This window comes from Mobula hypostoma, chromosome 2 (genome assembly GCF_963921235.1).
Source record: "Mobula hypostoma chromosome 2, sMobHyp1.1, whole genome shotgun sequence".
NCBI classification, from domain to species: Eukaryota; Metazoa; Chordata; class Chondrichthyes; order Myliobatiformes; family Myliobatidae; genus Mobula; species Mobula hypostoma.
The window spans coordinates 175185608-175205603 of NC_086098.1; the positions used below are offsets into that span (position 1 = coordinate 175185608).

At 46.8% G+C, this 19996-nt stretch overlaps 1 protein-coding gene across 4 annotated transcripts in view; it reads left to right on the forward strand.

The window, feature by feature from the left end:
- The window catches only part of LOC134342688 (rho GTPase-activating protein 39-like), a 234955-nt gene that overhangs the window by 202864 nt on the left and 12095 nt on the right, over positions 1–19996 (forward strand). For all 4 annotated transcript variants that reach the window (XM_063041107.1, XM_063041109.1, XM_063041108.1 and 1 more), the window contains 4 exons: positions 610–702; positions 3858–3931; positions 6866–7065; positions 12784–12875. In XM_063041107.1, coding sequence (XP_062897177.1) covers positions 610–702; positions 3858–3931; positions 6866–7065; positions 12784–12875 — 459 coding nt within the window. The remainder of the gene's footprint in view (positions 1–609; positions 703–3857; positions 3932–6865; positions 7066–12783; positions 12876–19996) is intronic.

Here is a 19996-nt window from a genome sequence, read left to right on the forward strand (position 1 = left end):
ATCTGTATCAAAACTGACAGTGAAATGCATCGTTTGCGATGCGTGGTGGTAACCTGTAAGTGTTGCCACGCTTCCTGTGCCAACATAGCATGCCCACAACTCTCTTACTCTAACATTTACGTCTTTGAAATGTGAGAGGCCACCAGAGCAACTGGGGGAACTCCACTCGGTCATGAGGAGAACGTACACACTCCTTACGGACGGCGTTGGGAATGGAACCCCAATCAGTGATAGCTGGTGGCTGTAGAGTATTCACTTTGGTCAGTTTCTGTATCAATTCTGTGCTAGGAAATGGGAAGTATGTGGTGTATGATTTAAGTTAGGACCATGCAGATAGTCTAGAAGAGGCCTGGAGGTCCACAGCAGAAAACGGAACCTGGGCCTGTGGTTGGGGTCCACACAGCAGAATACAGAACAACTTGCCTCACTGTAATAGGTAACCGCAAGATAATGTGACAATGTGATTGGGAACAAATGCATTTAAAGAATTTAATATATTTAAATGGAAAAGTAACCACTGTGCCTTGATGCCTTATTTGAAATATGAGTTTGTGATATTGATCTGAATTGACTTTAATGTTGTGCTTTATATATTTTTTTAAATTCCAGTTACCCAACGTATCAACGAACTACTGGAAATGAAAAATAAGAAGTTCTCAAAGTCCAGGAAAAAGAGGAAACAGAATATTGAGGAGGAGGAAGGTAGATTTTGAGTAGGCTTTGTGCATACCATTCCTTTTATTCATTCATAGGATGTGTGCATCGTTGCCATGCTCAACATTCCCTTTAATATTTCTTACAACCATCGCTGTTGAGCAGGAAATTTTTACACAGCCTGAAAACTGCACGGCACCTTAAATGTTTTTTTTTGTAACCTGTATTTGATGAATATTTAGAATAAAAATGTTTTAATTTATTCATTGAAGGGTATAATGAAATACAGTGCAAGAAAGAAAACCTTTCATGTTTCACAAACTTTCTCATCTTGTCACTATTCTAGCTGCGCAGCAACAGAGGCTATGTGCACAGAATCATTTTAGTTACTGCGCGGCTGCACGCCTGCACAGCTTACTAGAAGGAACAGTGGTCACTGTATGCCTTGATTGTCCATCCCCCTGTAGTCTGAGTCATCTTTTATATTATTTATTCATTGTGATCCAGCGATTCCAGCACTTTGAGCCGCACCACCCACCCAGCAATCCCCCGATTTAATCCAAGCCTAATTGTCACCAGACCAGTTACAATGACCAACTATTCTGCCATCTTTGAACTGTGGTAGGTGACCGGAGCACCCAGAGGAAACCCACGCGATCACAGGGAGAACATACAAACTCCTTACAGGCAGCAGCGGGACTTGAACCCGGGTCCATAGTACTGCTAACCACTACGCTACTGTGCCGCTCTCTTAGATTGAATTACTGCGCTCTGTAGAGGTTGAAGCAATGGCCAGAGGCAGAGAGAGATGATAGGAATGAGCCCCTCAGCTCAAGAATGTGATGACCATCAAGTACCCTTATCCTGCCCAAACCACTTTATTTTCTCTATGTTCCCATTTACCTTCCCCTAGATACTACCTCTCATTTATACAACAGAAACAATTTACAGAGGCCTTTTAACCAAGCAACCACACATTTTTGGATCTAACTAGTTCCACTGGAGGTGAGAGGTAGTAACTCTACTAGTTTTGTTACAGAGTCAAGGTATGATTACTGAGGTGTCGATTCAAATTAAGGATAGTTGATAACAGCTTGACTGTTTCATTGGTTATCGAAATTTACTTGGTCCCACAGGGTACCTTTACATGGATGTTAGACGTATTGTTAGTCTTAAGACCATAAGACATACAGTACTCTGCAAAAGTCTAATCCTCTCTCCTTCTCGCTCACCCCTCTCTCTCTCTCACCCCCCCTCTCTCTCTCTCTCCCCCCATCTCTCTCTCTCACCCTCTCTCTCTCACCCTCTCTCTCTCTCGCCCCTCTCTCTCTCTCGCCCCCCCTCTCTTGCCCCCCCTCTCTCGCCTCCTCCCTCTCTCACCCCCTCCCCCTCTCACCCCCTCCCCTCTCTCTCGTCCCCTCCCTCTCTCACCCCCTCCCCCTCTTGCCCCCTCCCCCTCTCTCACCCTCTCCCTCTCACCCCTCTCCCACCCCCTCTCTCGCCCTCTCACCCCCTCCCCTCTCTCTCGTCCCCTCCCTCTCTCACCCCCTCCCCCTCTCGCCCCCTCCCCCTCTCTCACCCTCTCCCTCTCACCCCTCTCCCCCTCCCACCCCCTCTCTCGCCCTCTCACCCCCTCCCCTCTCTCGTCCCCTCCCTCTCTCGCCCCCTCCCTCTCTCGCCCTCTCCCTCTCACCCCCCACCCCCTCCCCCTCTCACCCCCTCCCCCTCTCACCCCCTCCCCCTCCCCTCTCACCCCTCTCGCTCCCTCTCTCCCTCTCTCCTTCTCTCCCTCTCCCCCTCTCACCCCTCCCCCTCTCCCCCTCTCCCCCTCTCCCCCTCTCCCCCTCTCCCCCTCTCCCCCTCTCCCCCTCTCCCCTCTCCCCCTCTCCCCCCCTCCCCTCTCCCCTCTCCCCTCTCCCCTCTTCCCTCTCTCCCTCTCACTCCTCTCTCTTGCCCTCTCACCCCCTCCCCCTCTCACCCCTCCCACCCCTCCCCCTCTCACCCCTCTCACCCTCTCACTCCTCTCACTCCTCTCACCCCCTCTCCCTCCCTCTCTCCCTCTCTCCCTCTCACCCCTCTCCCCTCTCCCCTCTCCCCTCTCACCCTCTCACCCTCTCCCCCTCTCACCCTCTCCCTCTCACCCCTCTCGCCCTCTCCCCCTCTCTCTCGCCCTCTCACCCCCTCCCCCTCTCACCCCCTCCCCCTCTCACCCCTCCCCCTCTCACTTCTCTCACTCCTCTCACCCCTCTCACCCTCTCACCCCTCTCACCCTTCTCCCCTCTCTCCCCTCTCTCGCCTCCCCCTCTCTCGCCCCCTCCCTCTCGCCCTCTCCCTCTCACCCCTCTCCCCCTCTCCCTCTCACTCTCTCTCTCGCCCTCTCACCCCTCTCCCCTCCCTCTCCCCCTCCCTCTCGACCCCTCCCTCTCTCACCCCCTCCCTCTCTCGCCCTGTCCCTCTCTCGACCCCTCCCTCTCACCTCTCTCGCCCTCTCCCTCTCTCTCACCCTCTCACCCTCTCACTCCTCCGCCTCTCACCCCTCTCCCTCTCACCCCTCTCACCCCTCTCTCCCCTCTCTCCCCTCTCTCCCCTCTCTCCCCTCTCTCCCCTCTCTCCCCTCTCTCCTTCTCACCCTCTCCCTCTCGCCCTCTCCCTCTCACCCCTCTCCCCCTCTCCCTCTCACTCTCTCTCTCGCCCTCTCACCCCTCTCCCCTCCCTCTCCCCCTCCCTCTCGACCCCTCCCTCTCTCACCCCCTCCCTCTCTCACCCCCTCCCTCTCTCGCCCTGTCCCTCTCTCAACCCCTCCCTCTCACCTCTCTCGCCCTCTCCCTCTCTCTCGCCCTCTCACCCTCTCACCCTCTCACTCCTCCGCCTCTCACCCCTCTCCCTCTCACCCCTCTCTTCCCTCTCTCCCTCTCACCCTCTCCCTCTCACCCTCTCTCTCTCACCTCCTCTCCCTCTCTCACCCTCTCTCAACCCCTCTCTCTCACCCCCTCTCTCTCATCCCCCACTCTCTCACCCCACCTCTCTCACCCCCACTCCCCCTCCACCTCTCTCACCCCCTCTCCCCCTCCACCTCTCCCCCACCTCTCACTCCCCTCTCTCTCCCCTCCTCTTCTCCCATGTCTTGTGATCTGTACAAGATTTTCAGTTTTCTGCTAAAAATGCATCTTAATCAACTGTTGTTTTTCTTCTCTTTCCTTCAGATCTACTTATCAGCACGTATGCAAAATATTGTTATCGTAAGCTTCAGAAGGTTGCTGTGACCGGAGGAAAAAAGGTACAAATTGTGTATCTGTGTGTGTGTGTGCGCGCGCACGCACATGCACATGCACGCACATGCATCATCCAGGTGGATACCTGTTGCACCCCTTCTCAACACCTGTTGTCTTCTATATCTGTTGGGTGTACAGGTTTCCCCTGCCATCCGAAGGCAGAGCGTTCCTATGAAACGGTTCGTAAGCCGGAATGTCGTAAAGTGAAGAAGCAATTACCATTTATTTACATGGGGAAAGTTTGTGAGCGTTCGCAGTCCCAAAAAGTAACCTACCAAATCATGCCAAATAACACATAAAACCTAAAATAACAGTAACATATAGTAAAAGCAGGAATGATATGATAAATACACAGCCCATATAAAGTAGAAAAACTTTTCTACGATCATTGCCGCACTGTTCTCCATAGCGAAAATCTCACGCAAGCGCTCTCGGCAGAAACACGGCGCAAGCGCTCTCAGCAGAAACACTCTCTCCAGTAACCTTTAAGCGATGACGCTGCCAAATCATACCAAATAACGCATAAAAATACACAGCCTATAAAAAGTAGAAATAATGTATGCACAGTGTAGTATCACATACCGGAATGGGGAAGATAGCGAACACACTGATGATGGTGAGTCGTCGGAGGATGGGGTGGTGCAGTGGTCCCCAACCTCCTGGCCGCCGACCGATACCGATCTGCGAAGCATGCAGTGGTGCAGTGGTGGCCCGGATGCACCCAGCACATCTATAAGAAAAAAGCCAAAATAAACAAGCTAATTAATTAGGTGCCGCCCGGCACATAAATGTCAGCCCAGATCAGAGGCGACGCAATCGGCAATCGCCTCTGATCTGGGCCGACATTTACGTGCTGGGCAGTACCTAATGAATTAGCTTGTTTATTTTGGCTTTTTTCTTAAAGATGTGTTGGGTGCGTCCTGACTACTGCTGCATTCTCCGCAGCAGTGTATTGGTCCGCGGCCCGGAGGTTAGGGTGGTGGGACACTGGGGTGTCATCTCGTCGTCGTCTGTTTCCATCAGGGCAGGCAGGTCATCTTCATGTCTGCCTGCCTCGATGTCGAAGGTCGAGGTTCGTCGTCTGCTGTGGCTGATGTGGAAGGCTTGAAGAACGACAGTATGCTTGACTGCTTAGTCTCGCGCATTTTTCTATCTTACAGTTCTTTGTAAGCACTCAAACCATCCTGCAGATATGCCCTAAACCTATGTACCCTTTCAAAATTGAAGTCGTACTCTTCTGCAATAATTGCAGTGAAAATCTTACGTAGTTGTTTCACGTTCAGTTCCTGGACGACTTCACTTTCGGTCTGTTCGCTACTGCATTCGGTTTCGATTGTTATCCTTTCCTCTTCCAATTGCATCAGCTCTTCATCTATCAGTTCTTGGTCATGGGATGCTAAAACCTCTTCAACATCATCTTCGTCATCTTCCACAAGCCAAACTCACTTTGTCCTTACTTCGTTCACCACGATGGAAACGATTATGTCTAGTTTTACGTTAAGTGTAACACCCTTACGAGCTCCTTTAGGCTTTTCCGATACCTTAGAACTCATCTTGCTAACGGCTGCTCACAGGCACGTGTTTAAGCAATGCCGGCTAGAATGCAGTTCTGGGGGAGGAGCTTGGCTGCTTTGTAACAGTGAAAACACCTTCTGTTAGCGAAAACAGGTAACTAATGTAGGTCTTTCGTAACAGCGAGGTTTCGAAAAGCGGGGGACACCTGTATTGGTTTGATCCCTGCAGCGTCACTTTTCCTGATCATTACCTCGTCACTATCTCAGGCTTATATGTCTGACGTTACTGTGTACACATTGGTTATCATTCCTCTTGGCATAAGGACCCTGTACTTCAAGGTCAGTTTCCACCTGGTTACCTTTAATGTGCAAAAATCTTACAGACTTCATATCTTCAGTCTCATGCTCCCTCATGATCCCCGCTAAAGACAGATGTGTTCCAGTCTGCTCTTCTTGCTACTACTAACAGGCAGGTGGTACAGGAGCCTTGGGTTCCACACCAGCAGGTTCAGGAGCAGTTATTAGCGTACAACCATCAGGCTCCTGAACAGCATGGACAACTTCACTCACCTCAGTGCTGAAAAGACTCCACAGCCTATAGACTCACTTTCAAGGTCTCTACAGCTCATGTTCTCAGTATTATTTACTTACTTTTTAAAATTAATTCTACCGTTTGTCCTCTTCTGATTGTTTGTCAGTCTTTATGTATCGTTTTTCATAAATTCTACTGTATTTCATTATTTTCATGTAAATGCCCACAAAGAAATGAATCTCAAGGTAGTATATGGTGATGTATGCATACTTTGATAATAAATTTACTTTGAACGTTGAATCTCACATTGTGATTACACTGCGTGAAACATCTCACCCCATAGTGTAACCATTCCTTGCAAGGACCCTGCAATACTGCGCAGGTCCTGGCATATCAAATTGACAGGGAATGAGGCAAGAGATTTAGAGTAGTTCTGGAGCACTGTGGCATAGAAACAGACCCTTTGGCCCATCTGGTCTGTTCCGAACCGTTAATCTGCTTAGTCCCATCGACCTGCACCCGGACCATAACCCTCCATACCCCTCCTATCCAAGTACTTATCCAAACTTCTCTTAAATGTTGAAATCGAACCTGCATTCACCACTTCCGCTGGCAGCTTGTTGCACACCCCCATCACAGTCTCAGTGAGGGAGTTTCTCCTCATGCGCCCCTTAAGCATTTCACCTTTCACCCTTAACCCATGACCTCTAGTTCTAGTCTTGCCCGTGCTCAGTGGAAATAAGTTTTCTTGAGCAGCAGGGGTGTTCTGATGTGTGATACTGCTTGGGGTGGAGTGGAGGTGTTATCCATGAACAGAAAGGCTTATTGACTTAATAAAGGCTTATTGGAGTTCTTTATTGACTGGACTGAAAGGATTTTTTCTCAACTGACAGGGCCTAAGGAAACCAACCATTGAGGAAATCCATCATGCAAAAAACGCCATCCTCACCCCTTCCATGTTTGGCAGCTCCCTGGAAGAGATTATGGAAAGACAACGCGAGCGCTATCCGGAGAAGAAGCTGCCCTGGGTTCAAACCCATCTGTCCAATAAAGTTTTGGGATTGGGTGGTGCGCAGATTGAAGGTATCTTCAGGTAAGTCTGTGCTTGGGTGGCCCCATTATGTCATGGAATCCCTCCCCCCACCACTAAAAGGATCTAAATGAAAATGGGCCACTGATTTATTGGAAGACTTTTGCAAATTTTCATCCTTTGCAGGTAAAGGTCATAAAGCTACACTTGTGTCTTTGGCTGTAGAAAGGCAACAAAGAAGACACATGATGTCAAGTTGTTGCTTATCCAAAGCAGATGTTTGTACACGTTGTGTTTATTCATTTAGAGATATGGCGAGGAATATGCCCTTCCGGCCCTTTGAGTGCCCTGCAATCCCCAACAACTGATTTAACCCTAGCCTAATCATGGGACAATTTATAATAACTGTTTAACCTACCCAGTATGTCTTTGGACTCTGGGAGGAAACTGGAGCATCTGGGGAAAACCCAAGCATTCCATAGGGAAGACTCCCTCCTTACAGATGACACTGGAATCGAACTGCAAAACTCCGGAGTGCCCCGAGCTGTAATAGTGTTACGCTAACCACTAAGCTACCGTGGTGCCCAAAGTCAAAGATGACAAAATCTGGAATATTGAGAACAAAATAAAACCTCAGTAACACCCACTTCCATAAGACAATAAGATATAGGGGCAGAATTAGGCCATTTTGGCCAGTCCAGACCACTCCACCATTTCATCATGACTGATCCATTTTTCCTCTAAGCCCCAAACTCTTGCCTTCTCCCCATATCCCTTCATGCCTTGACCAAATAAGAATCTATTAACCTCTGATTTAAAGACTTGGTCTCCATAGTTGCCTGTGGCAAAGAATTCTACAGATTCACCACTCTGGCTAAAAAAAATTCCTCCTCATCTCATTCTGAAAGGACACCCCTCTATTTTGAGGCTGTGTCCCCTGGTCCTAGACCCTCCCACCATAGGAAACATCCTCTCCACATCCACTCTGTCAACGTCTTTCATTATTCAATAGGTTTCAATGATGTCACCTCTCATTCTTCTGAAATCCAGCAAATACAAGCCCAGAAGCATCATATGCTCTTCATATAACAAGCCGTTCAAATCTGGAATCATTTTCATGAACCTCCTTTGAACCCTCTCCAATGTTAGCACATCTCTCTTCAGATAAGGGGCCCAAACCTGCTCACAATACTCCCAAGTGAGACCTCACCAGTGCTTTCTAAAGTCTCAACATTGCATCCTTGTTTTTATATTCTAGTCCTCTTGAAATGATTGCTAACATTGCATCTGCCTTCCCCACCACAGACTCAACCTGCAAGTTAATCTTTAGGGAATCCTGCATGATGATTCCCAAGTCCCTTTGCAACTCAGTTTTTGGTATAATTTTCTCCATTTAGAAAATAGTCAACCCTTTCATTTCTTCCACCAAAGTGCAGGACCATAAACTTCCCGGGACTATATTTCATCTGCCATTTCTTTGCCAATTCTTCTAATTTTTCTAAGTCCTTCTGTAACCTCTCCACTTCCTCAAAGCTACTTGCCCCTCCACCTATTTCAACCAAAGATTGACTGAGAGACCCAGAACTAAAACTTTCTTTCACAGAAATGTAATTCTCATCCCCTCCTATCCTAACGTCCAAGCCTGATAGGGATTCTGGGTTTTCAGTGGTGTGTTTAAGGTGGTCACTTTTGGATTAGGATTTTTGAGTTGGTTGTAATGTCTCACAATCAGGTCTATTGTCTCTGGCAGATGTCACGAAATTTGTTTTGTGGTAGCTATATTGTACAAGACAAAGAAAAGATTACTATAAGTTACAACAAAAAACAAATAAATAGTGTGGAAGAGGAATAGTGAGGAAGTGTTCATGGACCATTCAGAAAGCTGATGGCGGAGTGGAAGGCACTGTTCCTAAAACTTTCAGTCTGGCTCTTCAGGCTCCTGTACCTCATGGGTAATGGTAGTAATGAGAAAATGGAATGTCCCGGATGGTGAGGGACATCACGGATTGACGCACTGCCTTTTGAAGATGCCCGTGATGGTGGGGAAGCTTGTGTCCACAATGGATCCGGCTAAGTCTACGACCCTCTGCGGCCTCTTTCGATCGTGCGCACTGGAGCCTCCACACCAGGCGGTGGGGCAACAAGTAAGAATGCTCTCCAGGCTCCATCTGTAGACATTTGCTGGAGTCTTTGGTGATGTGCCTTATCTCCTCAGAGTCCGAATGAAGTGTAGCTGCTGTCATGCCTTTTTTGTGATTTGAGTATTATCTTCACCAGGTGAAAATGACTGTGTGATGACAAGTTTTAGTGGGATATTGGATGGCTGTTCAAACCTGCCCCAGCATTCAGTAAGATCATTGAACAGTCAATAAATTGACCAGCATTGGTGAGGAACTCAATAAGTAGACCAGCATCGGTGAGAGGGAAAAGGCATTCTCAATATTTGTGTTGAAACCCTGCATCAGGTCAATTCTTCCACGCCCCCCCAACAGATGCTACTCAATCCCCTGAATCCCTCCAGCAAAATATTACTGTGAATACCAGCATTTGCAATCTCTTTTGTGTTCAGTAAAGTCATGGCTTTCCTATCCAATCCCCATCCCTAGGGTCCAAAGTTCTATCATCTAATCTTTGAATGTATTTTATGTTTGAGCAACTCCTCGTCAGAATTGCAAACACTTAAAACCCTTGGAGTGAAAGGAATTTTCCTTTACCACAATCCCGTGCTCCAAGACCACAGACCAGCTGGAACACAATCTCTGGACATCTATCAGTCGGCTCCTCTGCAACTGTAATAGAGGAGAGAGATTTGGGGTGATTTTACCCTCAATACCAAGACTTGAAGGGTAATTGTAATCTCCTATGCACCTGCCAGCAGTGCCCCAGCTGACCTGAGAACAGAACAAAGAGGAGGAAATGCTGGAACTAATTGGAGCAGAAATCACAAAGATGCAGCAAAGCACAAGAGAATGGAGGTAATTGGAAAGATCTTTAAAAAGCTAGTACAAGCTTAATACAAACAAGAAAATCTGCAGATGCTGGAAATCCGAGCAACACACGTAAAATACTGGAGGAACTCAGCAGGTCAGGCAGCATCTATGGAGGGAAATGAACAATCGATGTTTTGGGCCGACGCCTTTCATCAGGACTGGAAAGGAAGGGGGGGAAGAAGCAAGAAGCTGGTAGGCAGGTGATGGGTAAAACCAGGTGAGGGCGAAGGTAGGTAGGGGATGGATGAACTATGAAGCTGGAAGAGTTGAAGAAAGAATCTAATTGGAGAGGACAGTAGACTTTGGGAGAAAGGGGAGGAGGAGGGGAACCAGAGGAATGTGATGGGCAGGTGAAGAGAAGAGGAGGGTGAAAGGGGATCCATAATGGGGAATGGAGGAGGGAGAAGTTACCCGAGGTTGGAGAAATCGAGGTCCATGCCATGAAGTTGAAGGCTACCCAGACAAGAGTCTGAGGTATTGCTCCTCCAACTTGACTTTGGTCTCATAATGGCAGTCAAGCAAATCATAACTGGGACTGGTCTCTTCAGCGCAGTGCTCAGTTACTTGAAATTCCTCCTACTGTTTATTTTTCTTGGGAAGAGAATGGCCTGCACCCTCGACTTCCTTTATGAGTGCAATGAAATTTCCAGTCAGAATGTCTAATATTAGCTGTTGGTGACCCGGGACAGGAAGCCAGCAAATGGTTTGAACGGCCCAATAACAGCCACTGTCAATAAGCACAGAGCTGGGAGTGGTGTTGCAGTGCTTAGTAAACCACGCACTGTACTTCAAATCAACTTATGTGTGGTAATGCTTGCGGTGTTGGCAAGCTTCGATCGGTAAAGACACTCGGCTATCTCTCTTCAGCAGTTACAATGCAGTGCTGTCAAAACTGATGTCCTTATCTCCTGTAGGAGCTGCAGAATTTTCTTGTGCCTCCACCATGGCTTGTGGGAAACACTCTTATCCACTCCCAATCAACGCAGCGCTGTATGGTTCTCATTGCAAGCGAACCCCATCAGTCCCCATCCCCATACCAAACCTCCTGCCTCAGAGTACAATAAATCTCCAACAATTCACAATCTGATCATTTGGAAATCCCATGGTAAAACCTTATGGTTTTATATCCAAGCTTGCTGGCTTTCCTTTTGCTCACTATTCCCTTGAGCTCTGTGGGCGCACAACCGTGCAGTAACTGAAGTGCTCCCATGCACACGGTCTTTGTTGCCACACAGCCGGAATTTTCTTTTATATTATGTTAATCTAAAATGCTGCACAGTTTTCAGGCCATGTAAAAAATTCCTTCTCAGAGCAATGGTTGGTGGCACAGCTGTAAAAGAAAAATTAGAGGGAACTTTTACTCTCTTATATTATACTTCTGACATTAACTCTGTTGGTATATAGTATCTCCCTGACATTGACCCCGTGCGGCCTGTATGACATTGACACTGTATGGTCATTGACTGTATGACATTGACTTTTATTACATAGATATCTATGACAGTGACTCAATTATTATATTTTGTATCTCTATGACATTAACTCTATTCAATGCCTCGGTATTCATATTTTCCCTCTTGTTTATAAATCCATCATGCACAACGTACCCCTTCGCACCCCACACTCTAATTTCTATAGCCTCCAAAGTTTCCATGCTGCTCCCTGACCTCTCAATCCTCCGAGTGTCTCCTCCATTGGCGGCCATGTCAACTGCTGCCAGGGCTGTACAGTTTGGAACCCCCTCACGAAGCACCTTCCACCATTTCCTTTTGTTGTCCGTTAATGGAGTTCAAGGGCTGACCTGTTTGAAAATGCTGCTGCCAGGTGACATTGTTTCAAATCCTACACTGAAGGCTCTGTTATCAGTGCAGGTTGCTGTTAAACTCCTGGCTGAGAGTGAATCAGTCTCCACGGGATAGTAGGCTCTGTAATGTATTGGGTTATTACTGTCATACGTACCAATATGCGTGGGTAGCGGGGTGGAGAAATGTCTTTATCAAAGGAGGTGTAAGGTGCTCCTTCCCCCCAGGTCACCCTTGGGCAAGGTGTAACACCTGCTTAGCCCCCCCCCCCGAATCAGGGTCATGTGAACCCACAAGAGCAGGTGATGGACGGTCGTATGAGCAGTTGGTGCATATCACAAGTCCTGGTTATGTGACCACTGACACCAGGCAGACAATCTCTGAAGAGTATTGATAATGGCTAGGGTCACCCGTCTTGTAAAGACACCGCCCAGAAGAAGGCAATGGCAAACCACTTCTGTAGAAAAAAATTGCCAAGAACAATCATGGTCATTGATAGAGAAAAGAATCAGATGAAAGGCAAATGGAAGACAGTGATCTCTCAATTCATATAACACAGCAGATAATGATAATGCCGACTGATATGCAGCGAAAAGCTTGTCTTGCATACTGTTCATACGGATCAAATCATTACACAGTGTACTGTGGTAGAATAAGGTAAAACAATAACAATGCACAAAAAAGTGTAAAAGCTACTGAGAAAGTCCATTGTAGGTAAACAATGAAATGCAATATCATAACGAGGTAAATTGTGAGGTCAGGAGTCCATTTTGTTGTGTGAGATGTCCATTTATAGTTCAAGAGTCTCATTACAGCGAGGCGGAAGCTGCTCTTAAGGCTGCTGGTACGTGCTTTCAATTTTACATTGTGGAGAATAGCCTTAATTGTTTTTCTTAGTTCTTTGCACAGAGCTCGAATGTTTAATCTCTTACTATGTGGAACATTATTTCAGCACATAAAATTAAAGTGTACTCTCTCTCTCTTTGCAGAGTGCCTGGAGATATTGATGAAGTAAATGCACTCAAACTACAGGTTGATCAGTGGAGAATCCCAGACAATCTTGCTGACCCCCATATACCAGGTAAGGGCTTGCGTGTTGTCTACTCAAAACATAATTCGGAACAGTCTCAAAGGGCTGAATGGCCTGCTCCTGTGCTTGTGTTTCCCATAATTCCATGGCTTGTAAATCTGGTAGACTTAAGAGATCCTGCAGATGCTGGTAAGAGCCATTATATTATAATACACATGGGCACGTGGCCAAGTGGTTAAGGCATTGGACTAGGGACCTGAAGGTTGTGAGTTCGAGCCCCAGCCAAGGCAATGTGTTGTGTCCTTGAGCAAGGTACATAATCACACATAATCACTCTGCAATGACACTGGTACTAAGCTGTATGGGTCCTAATGCCCTTCCCTTGGACAACATTGGTGTCGTGGAGAGGGGAGACTTGCAGCATGGGCAACTGCTGGTCTTCCATACAACTTTGCCCAGGCCTGCGCCCTGGAGAGTGAAGACTTTCCAGGCGCAGATCCATGGTCTCGCAAGACTAACGGATGCCTTAACTTAATAATGGCTCCGTCTGTCTAAGTGGACAATGGACCTAGGCGATGAATATGGAGACCCAGGGCTGCCCAGACATCAAGATCCCCCTCCCGGCCTTGAGGATGTGGTCCAAAGGAATGCGACGCAGTACATTTGACATCAACTTGGCTGCAGGAGCTGCTGGGAGGTGACATGATACATCACCCAACTGCCTTAGGGGCTCCACTCTGGATTTATGTAGGATTTACTCCTTAGCCTTCTCTTCTCCCAAAGATACCCACAAGGCAGTGGGATCCGTAACCCTGGATAGGGGCCCATACCAGGTACTGTCAGCCAGAGCCAGCTGAGCCCGGGAGGCAGGTTCGTCATGCCTTGTGGTTGTGACATATGCAGCCGCTACCCACTACCAGAGTTATTAACGCACACAAAATGCTGGAGGAACTCAGCAGGTCAGTCAGCATCTATGGAGGGAATTTTTGTATTTTATTTAGAGATACAGTGTGAAACTGACCCTTCTGGCGTTTTGGGCTGCGCCGCCCCGCATTCCCCTGATTTAATCCGAGCCTAATCGCAGGACAATTACCCCGATTTAATCCGAGCCTAATCGCAGGACAATTACCCCGATTTAATCCGAGCCTAATCGCAGGACAATTACCCCTGATTTAATCCGAGCCTAATCGCAGGACAATTACCCCTGATTTAATCCGAGCCTAATCGCAGGACAATTATCCCTGATTTAATCCGAGCCTAATCGCAGGACAATTACCCCTGATTTAATCCGAGCCTAATCGCAGGACAATTACCCCTGATTTAATCTGCGCCTAATCGCAGGACAATTACCCCTGATTTAATCTGCGCCTAATCGCAGGACAATTACCCCGATTTAATCCGAGCCTAATCGCAGGACAATTACCCCTGATTTAATCCGAGCCTAATCGCAGGACAATTACCCCTGATTTAATCTGCGCCTAATCGCAGGACAATTACCCCTGATTTAATCCGAGCCTAATCGCAGGATGATTTACAATGACCAATTAACCTACCATCCGGTCCATCTGTGGATGGTGGGAGGAAACCGAGGCAACCAGAAGAAACCCACACGGTCACAGGGAGAACGTACAAACTCCTTACAGACAGCGACAGGAATTGAACTCAGGTCACCTGTACTGTCAAGTATTGTGCCTAACCACTACGCTACCGTGCGAGCAGTCGACATCTTGGGGTTGGGACCCTTCATCAGGACTGGAAACATCAACTATTCATTTCCCTTGACAGATGCTGCCTGACCTGCTTGTGTGTGTTAGTTTGGTAGAGCCATTGCAAGCTGCTGTCTGTAGCTCTTCTCATTACTCTAGTTATAACCATTCTACTCTTTTTTTTAGTCTTAAGTTCTAGGCCTCTAAGATTTACTAATAATGTTATTTTACCTGCACTGCACTTTCTCTGTAACCATTAACACTTTATTCTCTGCGCTCTTTCATGCTCTGTTTTCCATAAGCTTGAAAGAGTACAGAGAAAATCTCCAAGGATGTTGCCAGGACCGGAGGACCTGAGTTAGAGGGGAAGTCGGATAGATTCCCTGGAGTGTAGGAGAATGAGGGCCATTGTTCTAGGGGTAGAATATATGCAGGCTTTCTCTCTCACCCCCCCCCCCCGAAGTTGGGTGAGACTAGAACTACGTGTCGGGTGAAAGGTGAAATACTTATTGGGAGCTTGAGAGGAAACTTCTTGACCCTTTGGGTGGTGCAAGTGTGGAATGAGCTGCCGGTGGAAGTGGTGGGATGCAGAGTTTAAGAAAGGTTTGGATAAGTACACGGATGAGAGACGTATGGAGGGCTTTGGTCCAGGTGCAGGCAGAGCCATAGACTAGTTGGACTGAAGGGCCTGTTCCTTTGTTATTTTGCTCTATAACTCTGTTTTCTCTTGTACGACCTCAGTGCACTGTTGTAATGAATGGATCTGTATGGACGGTATGCAAGGCAAGTTTTTCAGTGTACCTTGGTATATGTGACAATAATAAACTAACTTACTCGAGGAACACTCAAATATTCCGATGGACGTTGTCTACACATCGCAGCAGTGTTGATGCTGAATATTCGATGCACAAGAGCCCTCTCGTGGTGGGTATAGATACTGCATGGTATAGTTAAACTGTATGATTAAACTTCCTGATCAATCAAGTCGTCACTTTTTATTGTCATTTCGACCATAACTGCTGGTACAGTATGCAGTAAAAAAGAGACAACATTTTTCAGGACCATGGTGCTACATGAAACAATACAAAAACTACACTGAACTACGTAAAACAACACAAAAGCTACACTAGACTACAGACCTACCCAGGACTGCATAAAGTGCACAAAACAGTGCAGGCATTACAATAAATAATAAACAAGACAATAGGCACAGTAGAGGGCAGTAGGTTGGTGTCAGTCCAGGCTCTGGGTATTGAGGAGTCTGATGGCTTGGGGGAAGAAACTGTTACATAGTCTGGTCGTGAGAGCCCGAATGCTTCGGTGCCTTTTGCCAGATGGCAGGAGGGAGAAGAGTTTGAATGAGGGGTGTGTGGGGTCCTTCATAATGCTGTTTGTTTTATGGATGCAGCATGTGGTGTAAATGTCTGTAATGGCGGGAAGAGATCTTCTCAGCTGAGCTCACTATCCGCTGCAGGGTCTTGCGATCCGAGATGGTGCAATTTCCTTCCATTAGCTCTGATGTAATTCCCTGTGCCTCTCTCCACAAATACACCCTGAGCTGTTGAGTACTTCCAATATTTGATTTTCACACCTGGTTCCTGCCACTCCATTAGCAAATTGTTAAATGTTTTCATATCAGCTGTTCAAAGGTTGAATCTCATGCAGAGCAGGACAAGAGGTGAAAATGAATTCAGCGAGATCCGGTGGTTAGTTCACAGGGACAGAAGTATCTCTGATTATAACAACCTTATCAGTTCGCCTGTGTCGTTCAAGAAAGGGAACCTGCTGATTGTACATGTTTACCTTGTAAAAGTGCTTTACTTACAAATGCAGGTCCGAAGTTAGAGGCTCGATTTCTCTCAGTCTGAGATTCTGAATACAGGCTTGGAGGAGGTTTGTCCCAGGGTCGCTATGCTTCTGGAGTCAACATGACATGCCCACGACTTACTAATCCTAACCTGTGCGTCTTTGGAATGTGGGAGGAAACTGGAGCACCCTGAGGAAACCCACGTGGTCAGAGGAAGAACATATAAACTCCTGACAGGCAGCAGCGGGAATTGAACCCTGGTCTTACTGTAAAACTGTGAAGCTACTGTGCAACCCTCATTGGCAGCAGGCTAACCACTCCCAGTGTGGTGCTCCAGTTTCTTAGGAGGGGGAAGGAATTCCTTTCCGGCTTAACTGAGGGTCATATTGAGAGCGGAGACAGTGATAGGTCGTTCTAAGGTAAGGTAACTCACTCATCAAAGGCACCAGCTATTTCCCTCAGCAGTCATCATCATTAGGTGCCGTGCCCAGTTTGAGCTCTGACTGCCACGGCCCACACACTCCTGTTTCGAGTCAAGTGGATCAATTCATTGGTATTCCCTCAGCAGAGTGGCCCTAGAATAAACACAAGAGATTCTGCAGATGCTGGAAATCCAGAGCAACACCCAAAAATGCTGGAAGAACTTGGCAGGTCAGGCAGCATCTAAGGAGAGGAGTAAACGGTCGACATTTTGAGCTGCGACCTTCATCAAGACTCAGCTCAGAAAAAGCTGCAGAGGGTTGTAAGTTCAGCCAGCTCCATCGTGGGCACAAGCCTCCCAACCATTGAGGACGTCTTCTAAAATTAATGCCTCAAAAGGGCAACATCCATCATTAAGGACCCACGCCACCCAGTTCTCAGTATTACCATCAGAGCAGAGGTACAAGAGCCTGAAGATGCGCATTCAACATTTTAGAAACAGCTGCTTTCCCTCTGCCATCAGATTTCTGACCGGTCCATGAATCCATGAACACTAATTCACTATTTTTGCTCTTTTTTTACTATTTATTTGATGTTCTTGTTTATTTTGTAATTCAGAATCAGGTTTATTATCACCGTCATGTGCTGTGAAATTTGTTAACTTAGCAGCAGCAGTTCAATGCAATACATAATATAGAAGAAGAAAGTAATAATAATAAATGAATAAGTAAGTCAATTACAGTATATGCAAATTGAATAGATTAAAAATCGTGCAAAAAACAAATTTTATATATATATATATATATTTAAAAAGTGAGGTAGTGTTCATAGGTTCAATGTGCATTTAGGAATCGGATGGCAGATGGGAAGAAGCTGTCCCTGAATCGCTGAGTGTGTGCCTTCAGGCTTCTGTACTTCCTACCTGATGGTAACAGTGAATAAAGGGCATGCCCTGGGTGCTGGAGGTCCTTAATAATGGATGCTGCCTTTCTGAGACACTGCTCCTTGAAGATGTCCTGGGTGCTTTGTAGGCTCGTACCCAAGATAGAGCCGACTAGATTTACAACCTTCTGCAGCTTCTTACGGTCCTGTGCAGCAGCCCCTCCATACCAGACAGTGATGCAGCCTGTCAGAATGCTCTCCACGGTACATCTATAAAAGTTTTTGAGTGTATTTGTTGACATACCAAATCTCTTCAAACTCCTAGTGAAGAATATTTTGTGTATTGCACTTCACTGCTGCCACCAAACAAAAAATTTTGCGATATACGTCAGCATAGTGGTGTAGTGGTTAGCACAACACTTCAACCTGGGTTCAATTCCCACCGCTGCCTGCAAGGAGTTTGTATGTTCTCCCTGTGACCACATAGGTTTCTTCCGGGTGCTCCAGTTCCTCCCACACTCCAAAGACGTACCAGTTGCTAGGTTAGTTGGTCATTGTAAATTGTCCTGTGATTAGGCTAGGGTTAAATCGGGGGTTGCAGGGCTGTAAGGGCCTATTCCACAGCATATCTCAATAAATAATAAACCTGATTCTGATCCTGAAGGACCTCTGCCTGAAACGCAAACTGTTGATTCCTCCCCATAGATGCTGCCTGACCTGCTGAGTTCCTCCAGAACTTTGTGTGTATGTGTGGCACTCAACTACCCTTTCCCATCTTAATCACCGTAAGACCATAAGATATAGGAGCAGAAGTAGGCCATTCAGCCTATCGAGTCTTGTCCACCATTTAATCATGGGCTGATGCAATTCTTCCAGTCATTCCCCATTCCCCAGCCTTCTCCCCATACCCTTTGATGCCATGGCTAATCAAGAAACTATCCATCTCTGCCTTAAGTGCACCCAATGACTTGGCCTCCACAGCCGCTCGTGGTGACAAATTCCACAGATTTACCACCCTCTGACTAAAGTAATTTCTCCACATCTGTTCTAAATGGACGTCCTTCAATCCTGAAGACGTGCCCTCTTGACCTAGGATCCCCTACCATGGGAAATAACTTTGCTATATCTAATCTGTTCAGGCCTTTTAACATTCAGAATGTTTCTATAAGATCCCCCCTCATTCTCCTGAACATCAGGGAATACAGTCCAAGAGTTGCCGAATGTTTCTCATACAGTAACCTTCTCATTCCTGGAATCATTCTCGTGAATCTTCTCTGAACCCTTTCCAATGTCAGTATATCCTTTCTAAAATAAGGAGCCCAAAACTGCACATAATACTCCAAGTGTGGTCTCACAAGTGCCTTATTGAGCCTCAACATCACATCCCTGCTCTTATATTCTGTACCTCTCAAAATGAATGCCAACATTGCATTCACCTTCACCACCAACTCAACCTAGAGGTTAACCTTTAGGGTATTTTGCACAAGGACTTCCAAGTCCCTTTGCGTCTCTGCATTTTGAATTCTCTCCCCATCTAATCAGTGATGTCGCAGCAAAGCGTGCGTGTGTGTGCCTCTGGGCTATCCTTTCCCATCCTAATCAGTGATCTTGCAGCAAGGCGTTTGTATACACCGGCACATCTGCAGAAAAGTAGAGAGAACAGTCAAGTCAAATTTGTCAGCATATACTTTAACATTGAGTTTAGGGATGAAATTAAAGTGGAGGGTTTTGAGGGAGGGAAAAGTTAGTTCCCAAACTTTTTTATGCCCTGGACGGATGCCATTAAGCCAAGCGGTCCATGGACCCCAGGTTGGGAATCTGTGTGTTAGATTGATCTTGGAATTGGTTAAAAGGCTGGCGGCACAATATCGTGGGCCAAAGGGCCTGCCCTGTGCTGTAATGGTTCCTGTCTGTGTGTAAGTATGGCGAGGTAGAGGTACAATGAAAGACTTGCTGGGAGCAGCATCACAGGCACGTAGATACTGACAACACACAGGACACACAGGCAGTTATGAAAATGATGATGCAGAACAAGACTTAAGTGCAAAAAAAACCCCCACGATCAGAGACAAGTCCATCGTAATACTTCATAGTGTTCCGTTGTCATGAGGGGAGGCGCTGTGGGAATGAGCTTCCTGTTTCCTCCCTCCCATCCAGTACCCATTTCTTATGAAAAGACTTTTTAGGATCAAAATAGTTTTGGTACTCTATCTTCCCCGTCCCAAAGATGTGCGCGTGGTTAGGTGAATTGGCTGCTGTATGTTACTGCGGTGTGCAATTGACTGGTAGGATCTGGGCAGAATTGACAGGAATACAGGGGAAAGATTGGATTACCTAGTGTAGGATTAGTCTAAATC